This window comes from Engystomops pustulosus, chromosome 1, assembly GCF_040894005.1.
Source record: "Engystomops pustulosus chromosome 1, aEngPut4.maternal, whole genome shotgun sequence".
NCBI lineage: Eukaryota > Metazoa > Chordata > Amphibia > Anura > Leptodactylidae > Engystomops > Engystomops pustulosus.
The window spans coordinates 74260315-74272700 of NC_092411.1; the positions used below are offsets into that span (position 1 = coordinate 74260315).

At 40.1% G+C, this 12386-nt stretch overlaps 1 protein-coding gene across 2 annotated transcripts in view; it reads left to right on the top strand.

Annotated features, from left to right (window-relative positions):
* Window positions 1-12386, top strand: part of PIWIL1 (piwi like RNA-mediated gene silencing 1) — a 100178-nt gene that overhangs the window by 16902 nt on the left and 70890 nt on the right. For both annotated transcript variants that reach the window (XM_072144376.1, XM_072144375.1), the window contains exons 3-4: window positions 8722-8827; window positions 9543-9668. In XM_072144376.1, the coding sequence (XP_072000477.1) occupies window positions 8722-8827; window positions 9543-9668 (232 nt within the window). The remainder of the gene's footprint in view (window positions 1-8721; window positions 8828-9542; window positions 9669-12386) is intronic.

Consider the following 12386-nt stretch of genomic DNA (forward strand, 5'->3'; position numbering starts at 1 on the left):
GGGATGCTGCTTGCAGACTTGGTTTGACTAGGTTTGACAGATTTGACTAGGCAGTTGCCCAATGGGAGGGGCTGGAAAGGAGCATTCCCCCCCCACCCTTGGGGAACAGCTTTTCCATGTGACCTTTTCAAATATATGAAAACTCCCATCACTGGGCTTAGCTCCTCTACAGCCAATCCCGAGTGTGGGGAGTTATTCATATATTTGAAAAGGTCACATGTTTCCCAAGGGTGGGGGCGAACTGCTCCTTTCCAGCCCCTCCCAATTGGCAACTGCGTAGTCACACAGCAGATGCTAATGAAAGGTACGATATAACATATCTTTTTTTCTGCGAAACCAATTTTTAATACAAAAACACTTTGGCAGTGTATGTACTATGCTCTGTGGGGACTGAGGGAGTGCTAAAAATGGCTCTCCTGGTGACAGGTTCCCTTTAACCCCTTCCCGACATTTGACGTAATAGTACTGCATCGCGGGAGGTGCGTTCCCGCAAAATGCAGTACTATTCTCCGTTATGCTTCAGGCCCCAGAAGCTGCGGGTGTCAGCTATATATTATAGCCGACACCTGCCTTTAACACCCGCGATCAGAGATTTCTCCGATCGCGGGTGTTAACCCCTGACCGCGGCGTGTTAGGGGGAATTTAAAGTGAATCGGACCCCCCCCCTTCCCGCTTACCGGGGGGGTCCGCTGTTCCGATCGCTGCCCTGGGACTGCCGGTGCCCGGGGCTGCGCGATCTCCTTCCTGTAGCCGGGTCCGGTAGCTGGGTCCTTCTGACAGGACCCGGCTGTAACACACTGAGCATGCGCAGTGTATTACACTGTGTAATGTGAAGAATAGCTTGAACAAGCGATCAGTGGATCGCTTCTTCAAGCTTACCTGTAAAAGTAAATTTAAAAAGTTGAATAAAAACATTTTTGAATAAAAAGAATTAATTAAATAAAGTTAAAGTCCCCTAAACACAAATATTCCCTATACACATGCAATAAAGTGAGAAAAACACAAAATTGCCAAAAACCCCCACATATTTGGTATCGCCGTGTCCGTAACAATCCGTACAATAACTCAGAAACATTATTGGACCCGCTCGGTGAACGCTGTAAAAAAAACCCCGAAAAACATGCCAAAAATGTACATTTTTCATAAAATCTCTGCACAAAAATGTTCTAAAAAGTGATCAAAAAAAGTTATGTGCGCCAAAATGGTACCACTGAAAAGAACAACTCAACTCGTAAAAAATAAGCCCTAAACTAGCTCTGTCAACCAAAAATATTAAAGTTACGTCTCCAAAAAATAGATGGCGATGCAAGAACAAATGAGATTTCCTCTATATTAGTTTTTATCCAGTAAAATTGTAAAAATAAATGAAAAACTATATGGATGAGGTATCACTGTAATCGTAGTGATCTGTATGATAAAGATAATATAGTATTTTTAATGTAGGGTGTAAGACCCCCAAAAAATACAAAAAGAAAGTAAGCCAAAATTGACAATTTTCTTTTCACCCATACATTCAAGAGTTAATAAAACCTCATCAATAAGCTAATGACCCACTAAAATGAAGAATTTGTAAAGTGCATCTCATGTCGCAAAAAATAAGCCCTTATATGTCCAAATTGCCCCCAAAAAAAAGATTGTATAGCCAATAAAAAGTGACAATGCATAATCTGCTCTGAATGGCGCAGCTTCCCTTCAATGCCCTGGCGTGTGCCCATACAGCAGGTTACCACCACATATGGGGTACTGTTATACGCGGGAGGGATTGGGTATCAAATTTTGTGGAGCGTTTTGGTATTTTATCCACCGAAAATTTGTACATTTTTTGAAAAACACATTAATTTAGCCCAAAAAATTTCCCTTTCAAAATTGCATCCGATTTTGTTTTAACCCCTGTAAAACAATTAAAGGGTTAACAAACTTCATAAAAGTTGTTTTACGTACGTTTAGGGGTATAGCTTCTATAATGGGGTAATTTATGGGGTTTTACTTTTATTTAGGTCTCTCAAAGTGACTTTAAACCTGAGCAGGTCCCTCAATAGCAGGATTTCGCGGTTTTTATGAAAATGTGAAAAATCGCACCTAACGTTCAAAGCCCCATAACATCCTACAATAATAAGAGTATGCATAAAAAACCATGTCCACATAAAGAAGACATTCGGTGAATGTTAGTTATTAAGTATTTTTGCGGTTATGACTATGTGTGGAAAAAGTAGAACATTTTGAAGTTCGAAAATCAAGAATTTTTCACCAAATATCTGATTTTCTCATAAATAAATGCAAAACATACCACCAAAATTTTTCAACTAACATGAAGTACAATGTGTCACAAGAAAACAATTTTAAAATCACTTGGATATGTTAAAGCGTTCCGAAGTTATAACCATTTATACAGGGCAGATTTGAAAAAAATGGGCCGTGTCAGGAAGGTGAAAAGTGGCTTCAGCGTTAAGGGGTTAAAGGTTTAAGAATATAGAAAGACATCATTGTGATCCTGTCACTGTCTGGGATAACAGGTAGGTTGAGGTTTTTGGGACTGAATCACATGTTCCCTTTCAAAATAGTGCTACTTTTCAGGGAAGTAATAAAAACTAAATTACAAAAATATTTAAAGTAAAACTAAAAGTGTTGCTTTTATATCATTAAATAGTATTTAATCTGTTCATTTTGGTTTTACGAAATTGATGTAGACATATATTTAATATGTCTTACTGCTCCCTAGTCCCTGATGTGGTGACAAGCTTCATCTTATAATGTTGATGTGTTCCCTACATTGCAAAAGATGATTAAGAAATTGAAAAAGAGTGATATAGTTTGACTGCAATTGAACATGTTGAGCATCTCCTTTTGACAAGCAGATAAATGGTTGCAGTTTTAGAGTCAGCTTATTCACCACACTAAGGTTTTCTCTGTATTTTATTTGCAGCTGAAAGTAGCAAATCTAAAACTTTACTTGTGTACTTTGGAAGATTTACTGAGGTGGGCATAGTAATGGATATCCACAGAAACATCAAGTGATACTATTCTAACAATGCTTCAGTTCTGTTTGAAAAATACTCACCGTTATGGTCTGGATTGAACCCTTTACCAACATGTGATGTATTAGTATGTCACGTCGGCTGCAGATGTATGGAGAGGGCTCACGGGTTGAGCCCTCTTCATACAAAGTGGATGTTTGCTGTATACTGTATACTTCAAATATTTGAAACAACACTTTTTGACATTTTGCAAAAGCAAATTTTTTGGAAAAGGTGATCAAAATCACCTCCAGTCTCCAAAATGGTAGTAAAGAAATGAGTCAGCTCATCCTTAAAAATATGACAACCTCACATAGCTCTGTACACCGAAGTATAAAAAAAGTTATTAGCGCCAGAAGATGGCAAAATTAAGAATTTATTTTGCATAGAAAGTTTAAATTTTTTGAAATGTTTAAAACATTTAAAATTTGGTATCACCTTGATCATACCGACCCAAAGAATAAAGAAGACATGTCATTTAGGGCACACTGTAAAACCCGTTTAAAGGCTACAGGAAAATGGCGCAAAGTGTTTTTTCACCAATGTTACTGGATTTGTGAAAAAACATTAACATTTTTTTTTTGTCTATCTTTTGTAAAAACAAGGACATCAGGAACTAAAATAAGAGCAGATTCTGCCAGAGCGGGCACACACCAGCATGTAAGTTTGCTTGGTTTACCTCCTTGATCCTGGTGGTAGATTTCCTTTAACAACTTCACGACCGAGGACTAACTATATCGTCCTCGTGCTGCGAAGGGTGTACGTAGAGAGCTCATGAGCTGAGCTCTTTCCATACACAGCGGTTGACGGCTGTATAGTACAGCTGACCCCGCCTTTTACTGCCGCGGCCGATGCTGGCATCAATTGCGGCATTTAACCTGTTAAGTGCCGCAGTCGAACCCGACCGCGGTACCTAACTTGCCTTTACGTGGGAGCCACCATCTTGGATGGCTGATCGCCACCCCCTGTGAAGTCATCAGAGCGCGGCAATAGTTTGGCATTGCAGCCGACAGTCTCATTGAGACTCGCAAGCTTGCCATGTGCATTGATCTCTAGTAGCCAGCAGATGGCAGGCTATTAGAAATCATTGTAATATTGGTATATACTGCAATACATTAGTATTGCAGTATATATTATTAGCAATCGGACCCTGCAGGGTTAAATTACCCTGGAGGATCTGAAATAATGCTAACATTTTTTCTTTTTTAATTATGAAAAAATAGTAAAAAAAGTAAAAGTTTAAATCCCCCTTTTCCTAGATCACATATAAAAGCAAATAAACTGTAAAAATCAGAAAAATGTTTGGGATCATCACGTCCCAAAATGTCCGATCTATCAAAATATAATAACGATTTTTCCCTGTGTTTAACTCCGTAACAGAAAATGGCGCCGGAAGTTGAAAGTGACACTTTTTGCCATTTTGAAAAATATAAAAAAATCTATTATAAGTGAGCAAAATGCCGTGCAGTCCTCGATAATGATAACATTAAAAACGTGATCAAAATTCGCAATAAATGACACCACCCATAGCTCGGTGCACTGAAGTATGAAAAAGTTATATTTTTTTTTGTACAGAAGGTTTTAATTTTTTAAAATGTATGAAAACATTATAAAACCTATACAAATTTGGCATACTTGTGATCGTACCAAACCAATGAATAATGTAGACATGTCATTTGGCACGCTCAGTGAAAGCTGTAAAATCCAAGCCCACAAGAATATGGTGCAAATATGTTTTACCATAATTTTCACTGCATTCAGATTTTTTTTTTCCTGCTTCCCAGTACATTGCATGGAATATTCAATACAATCACTATGAAGTGCAATTTGTTATGCAGAAAACATGCCCATATACAGCTCTTTACATGGAAAAATAAAAAAGTTACAGATTTTTGAAGGTGGGGAGTGAAAAATGAAAATGGGCCACATACCTAAGGTGGTAACTAATATCACTTTGAAGTATAATTTGTTAAGCAAGAAACAAGCCCACACACAGTACTCTACATGGAAAAATAAAAAAAGTTATTTATTTTGACGGTGGGAAGTTAAAAACTGAAGTATTTAAGGGGTTGTCCTCTTTCAGCAAATAATTGATATGATTTGTGTAAGTTCAGGCAGTCCTTTGGTTATGTACAAGATAGGTTCTGTAGGTTTGTTCTTAAGTTGAATTTGTATGTAAATCAGAACTGTATTTTTTATAATTGTAACTCCTGTCACAATTTATTTTGGACTCTGTGACAATTGGATTTTAAAAATGCTGGGTTATCATAAGAAGCAAGATTAACAATAAGGCTTAATTGTAGACACCAGTGTTAACTGTTATAACTGTTTATAGTAGCCTAAGGGTGAAGACACACATGGCGTTTTTGGGCCGTTTTTACTAAGTGCGTTTTCAGATCGTAAAAACGCATGCGTTAAAAAACGCATCCGTTTTTAAAAAACGCATGCGTTTTTTGAAAACGCATGCGTTTTTGTCCGGTTTTCATTGCGCAATTTCAGAAAAACGGACAAAAATGCATGCGTTTACCAAAAAACGCATGCGTTTTTAAAAATCGGATGCGTTTTTTAACGCATGCGTTTTTAACGATCTGAAAACGCACTTAGTAAAAACGGGCCAAAAACGCCATGTGTGTCTTCACCCTAAGGCTAAAGTTAAGTAAATTACCCAAATCCAGAGGTCCCATTTGTAACTAGGGTTCGTCTGTAAGTCAGGTGTTCTTAAGTAGTGGACCGCCTGTATACTTTCTGTATCAATTCCTCATTGATTTCTCATTTGATCAACCGGCTACCTGGTTGATCCTGACAGTAGTATATGCTAAGTACTGACTATTCTTTACGGTGAAACTGCGAATGGCTCATTAAATCAGTTATGGTTCAATTCCGCATGGTTTCCTCTGCTTGCTGGACTGCTTCTAAGAAAGCTTCTAAGTTTACTTCCAGTGGATAGAAATCTGTTCATGACTCTGATTACTCTCTGTGATACTAACAACTCACATCACATGCCCACGACAGATTTTTATCTGCTGGAAGTAAATATAGAATTCTATAGAATAATAGCAGAAGAGATCTACAAAACTGTTTGGAATTGAGACAGAATGTATATCACAAAATGTTTAACTTTTCATTACACATACTGTATCAATTATTTGCTGAAAGTGAATAATCCCTTTGTAGGACAGCCTTTCCAGATCTGATGTTGCTGAGTAGATTAACCCCCTAGGCACACCACGACGTTATACTTCGTCCCCAGGGCTACATGCTAAGCGCACCGGGACGTAGTATAACGTCCTGCTTCTGGCACCGGCTTACGAACGGAGCCGGCACCAGAAGCAGCGGCTGTCAGCTGTCTATCACAGCTGACAGCCTGCGCTAACACCCGCGATCCGATCGCGGGTGTTAACCCCTTACACGCCACGGTCAAGCATGATCGCGGCGTGTAAGGGTGTTTGCGCTATGGATCGGATCCTCCACGCCGCTTACCGGGGGATCCGATCCACTTCTGGGCAGCACCGAGGACTGCCCATTAAAATAGTATTGTAGAGCAGTGTATTGAACTTGAACTAGCGATCAGAGCATCACTGGTTCAAGTTCAAGTATGTATAAGTAAAAAAAAGTGAAAAACACTAAACACTATACATTATAATAAATAAAAAATAAATACATTAAAATATAAGCCCCTAAAATGTCACTTTCCCATAAAAACACTTAATAAAGTATTAAAAACACAAAAAAACCCTGCATATTTGGTACTGTCGCTTAACAATCCGTATAATAAAACAGAATCGTTAATGGACCCACACGGTAAACGCCAGAGAAAAAGAACCGCAAAAACGTTCCGAAAAAAGATCATTTTTAATTAATACCCTATAAAAAATGCTCTAAAAAGTGATTTAAAAAATGTTATGCAATCTAAAATAAGTCCACTCTAAAGAACAACTCTTCTCGCAAAAAATAAGCCCTTAACCAGATTTGTCAGCCGAAAAATAAAAAAGTTATGAATATGAAAAGATGGTGATGCAAAAATGAACAAGATTTTCTCCAAATTAGTTTTTATTCACTACAATTGAATAAAATACACAAAACCCCCACATAGATGGTATCCCTGCGTCCGTAACAATCTGCATAATAAAACAGAATCGTTATTAGAACCGCAAAGTGAACCCTGTAAAAAAAGCCCAAAAAAGCTCCAAAAAAAGATAATTTTCAGTTAATACCCTATAAAAAATGCTCTAAAAAGTTATTTAAATTAAAAAAATTAAGCCCTTAAACAGATTTGTGAGGCGAAAAATAAAAACGTTATGCATATGAAAGCCGGTGATGCTAAAATTAAGAACATTTTTGCCAAATTACTTTTTATTCAGTAAAAATGGGAAAAAATGAAAAATCTATATAAATGAGGTCTTTTCGTAATCGTGGAGACCCATAGAATAAAAATAATATACTATTTTTATGGTATGGTTCCTCCACCAACAACGAGTTAATAAAATCTCACCAATTAGCTATAGATGCCCCAAAATTACCTACCAGAAAAGTGCATCTCATGTGGCAAAAGAAATAAGCCCCTATAGGTCCACATTAAAAAAAGAAAAAAATTATAGCCTGTACAATGTGACATAGCAAATCTGATCTGGATGGCTCCTCCTTCCCTCCTATTTTCGGCCGTGTGCCCATACAGCAGGCTACCACCACATATGGGGTATCAGTGTACTCCATTTTGTTTTAACCCCTATAAAACACCTAAAGGGTTAAAAAAACTTCTTAAAAGTGGTTTTTCATACGTTGAGGGTTGTAGTTTCCATAATGGAGTAATTTATGAGTCTCGTTTTTATTTAGGCCTCTCAGTGTCAATTAGAATTTGAGCAGGTCCATCTAAATACAGGTTTTGGTGATTTTACAAAAAATGTGAAAAATGATACCTAAATTCTGAGCCTCATAACATTCTAGTAAAATATGTGGAATCTTAAAAAACCATGGCAACATAAAGCAGACATTTGGGAAATGAAAGTTATGAATTTATTTGGGTGCTATGACTATCTGTATCAAAAGTAGAGAATTTAGAACGTTGAAAATAAAGAATTTTTCCAAATTTTTGCCAAATTTAGTTTTTTTCATAACTAAACGCAAAAGATTTCATCCATTTGAAGTACAATATGTCACTAGAAAACAATCTCAAAATCCCCTGGATATCTCATAGTGTTCCAAATTTATAACCACTTATAGTGACACAGGGCAGATTTGAAAAATGGGGCCGCGTCCTTAAGGCCAAAAGAGGCTGAGTCCCGTAGGGGTTAAAAAAAGCCCTCAACGATACTATCTTGTATTCACATTTAGGAAATGAACTGTTATAAATGCTATAGAAGCGGTTCAAGATAGGTTTGTACTTAAGTTGAATTTATATGTAAGTGGGAACTGGAATATTATGGTAGCTCCAAAAAAGAAAAGATTGTCCCTGTGACAATTGGATTTTCAATTTTTTTTTCTGTCATGGAAATAAAGATTATCAATAAAGCTTCATTATAGACATCTTATAGCTGATTATTCCAACCTGGGACTAAAAGAAAGCATTCAGAGAGCTTCACCAATGGTTACATTGGGCAGAGAGGTCTGTCTGTAACTAGGGGTTGGGTGTCCTTAAGTTGGGGAACGCCTGTATTGAGAAAAATGTCTATTTTTGTATGATTAATTAATATTATTATTTTGTATGCAGCCTGTGGTACCTGGACCTCAATCAGAAAAGCCACCACCTAGTGAAACAGAACTTGTTGGACGAGGACGTCAAAAAAGTGCTTCTGTAGCTTCTAGACCATCAGGGGGTAATTTAAATGTTTTAATTTAACCAGTTTACATGTATTGGATTACGTCTGGAAATGCAAACTTTCTAAACGTTCACATTTCTGTTTTTTCATTAATGTGCAGACCATGAGAAAGAAAAAGCAGCATGCACTATTTTTTCCCTAATGTGGACCACGGACCTCCACAGATGTCAATTGGTCTACAATAGTCAGCACACTAATGATATTTGTTTGCATTCTGTTTTTTTTTTTCTTAGATGATGTTGAGGAACCAGATGTTTTGCCTTTTAAAATGTTGACTTGTCTGTCAATCTAGACAGTACACATATAAGTCCAGTCTTTATCAGTCACTGCACTGGTTTCCCAATACCTTCTGAATACAATTTAAGGACAGTTTTAGTCATGATGCAGAGGATCACAATGATGTCTGACACTTGTGGTGACTTGTGATGATGTACCTGTACTATGGGATTTCAATAAAGCAAGTAAGAGGGACATCCTAGCATGACTCTTCTCCCTTGACTCTGTACTAGTATTCAATGTTCAAAGGTCCATTTGTGTGTACAGCTGTATTTTCTAGAATATAGGTGGACATTCAGGATCACTATGATTTTGATACTGCCCTGGACAACAGGTTTGTGGGCCTAATTTAATCCTCAGGACAGGATCCCTTCAAAAGAAGTTTTTAATAACAAAAGTATATTAACCTTGTGTTCATTTGTTTTACGAAATATAGATTTGGCGATTTCAGCTGGCTTTCAGGACGTATCAATTGGAGAGCGTGGTGGTCGCAGACGTGACTATCATGACCTTGGTGTTTGTACTAGGCAAACAATCGAACATGTTAAGAAATCAAAATCAGGTACTGTCATTCATTATCTGTTAATTATGTACCATTGTATAATGTGGTTTCTGTCTTTTGTTACATTGGATTACATGCACAGATGAGTATGGTCAATGATGATAAAATGATGCCTGGAAAGAGTAGTTGTAAGAGGCACCCAGTCACATACTCCGCCACTAGGATGTGTACCAGAATAAACTGCTTGTCAAACAGACAAAGAAATGAAAATGTAGGGAAATTATTATTGGCACAATCTTCCACACCAGAAAATAGGGTTATGCAAAAAAAAAATTTAAGTATACAAAACCTAGACGATAGCGCTATTGTAATGTCTCTGGTAGAAAAATATTTTTTTCAAAAAACAAAACCCAAGAGAGGAGAGCAAAAGCAATAAACCCAAAAACAGCATGTTTTGAACATGTTGTTTTAATTGTTTTTGGAAAAATACTTAAACCAAACATGCAGACATACTGGTATGTGCCCCCTCTGGCAGGATTTGCTCTTCTTTTAGCTTCTTATGTCCTTGTTTTTAAGAAAAAAACAAATGAGCAAAGCAAATGGGAAAACAAATGAGCTTGAGGGGCTACAGACTGGAGCCCCCCAGGGCATAAGAAGCTAAAAGAAGAGCAGATCCTGCCAGAGGGGGCACGTACATGTGCTTGGTTTACAATCCTTGATCTGGTGATAGATGTTTGTTTGATGCCGGGCTCCAGGGCCGCTGGCGGGAAGGCAGGATGCCTGGCTCCAGGGTCGCTGGCAGAAAGACAGAATGCCGGGCTCCAGGGTCACTGGCAGGAAAGCAGGATGCCGGGCTCCAGGGTCGCTGGCAGAAAGGCAGGATGCCGGGCTCCAGGGCCGCTGGCGGGAAGGCAGAATGCCTGGCTCCAGGGTCGCTGGCAGAAAGACAGAATGCCGGGCTCCAGGGTCACTGGCGGGAAGGCAGGATGCCTGGCTCCAGGGTCGCTGGCAGAAAGACAGAATGCCAGGCTCCAGGGTCGCTGGCAGAAAGACAGAATGCCGGGCTCCAGGGTCACTGGCAGGAAAGCAGGATGCCGGGCTCCAGGGTCGCTGGCAGAAAGGCAGGATGCCGGGCTACAGGGTCGCTGGCAGGAAGGCAGAATGCCAGGCTCCAGGGTCGCTGGCAGAAAGGCAGAATGCCGGGCTCCAGGGTCACTGGCAGGAAAGCAGGATGCCGGGCTCCAGGGTCGCTGGCAGGAAGGCAGAATGCCAGGCTCCAGGGTCGCTGGCAGAAAGGCAGAATGCCGGGCTCCAGGGTCACTGGCAGGAAAGCAGGATGCCGGGCTCCAGGGTCGCTGGCAGGAAGACAGTATGCCGGGCTCCAGGGTCGCTGGCAGGAAGGCAGGATGCCGGGCTCCAGGGTCACTGGCAGGAAAGCAGGATGCCGGGCTCCAGGGTCGCTGGCAGGAAGACAGTATGCCGGGCTCCAGGGTCGCTGGCAGGAAGGCAGAATGCCAGGCTCCAGGGTCGCTGGCAGAAAGGCAGAATGCCGGGCTCCAGGGTCACTGGCAGGAAAGCAGGATGCCGGGCTCCAGGGTCGCTGGCAGGAAGACAGTATGCCGGGCTCCAGGGTCGCTGGCAGGAAGGCAGGATGCCGGGCTCCAGGGTCGCTGGCAGAAAGGCAGGATGCCGGACTCCAGGGTCACTGGCAGGAAGACAGGATGCCAGGCTCATCCACGAAGCCAGAGTTCTGCACAGTAGCTCTGTCTACAGAGAGCAGTGACCGCGCAGCCGTGGGCCTGCTGTTTTGCGCATGCAGATATCAGGTAGGAGGATCAAAGCCGTGCAGCCTCAGCTCCGGCTACTCCACACCCCAGTAGCCTCTTTAGAAAATTAGCATATTAGGGAAATAAAAGTTATAAAAAGATTCCGGGGATGTGAGGATTAGCCCTTAAAAGGGCTATCCTCACGTCCAATAGATGCACCTACCATCCGATCTACCTAAATGGGTAGATTCATGGTGGTAGTTCTTGTTTCATAATTATAGTTAAACTAACATAGTTACATAGATTGAAAAGTCCATCAAATGCAACCTATTTTGGCGTCATATTATTTAGAACAGGGGTCCCCAAACTTTTTATATAGGGGGCCGTTCACTGTCCCTCTCAGACCGTTAGAGGGCTGGACTAAAGTTTAAAAATAAATAGTGGTACATGTGACCGTACCCGTAATATACTGGGGCCCCCCCTCAATTAATTATTTAATTAATTAATTGGGTCAGTTATTAAATATACCGGGACCCCTTTCCATTAATTATTGAATAATGCTGCCCCCCCCATTAATTACTAGACCGCCCCTCATGATTAATTATTTCCCATGCCCCCACCATAATTTCCTATGCTGCCCCCACCATTAATTATTTCCTATGCTGCCCACCACCATTAATTATTTCCTATGGCCCCCCCACCATTATTTCCTTTGCTGTCCCCCCACCATTATTTCCTATGCTGCCCCCCAACCATTAATTATTTACTATGCTGCCTCCACCCATTATTTACTATGCTGCCCCCACAATTAATTATTTCCTATGCTGCCCCTCATAATTAATTATTTCCTATGCTGCCTCCACCATTATTTCCTATGCTGCCCCTCATAATTTTTTCATATGCTGCCCCCCAACCATTAATTACCGTATATACTTGAGTATAAGCCGAGACCCCTAATTTTACCACCAAAAACTGGGAAAACCTATTGACTTGAGTATAAGCAGAGGGTGGG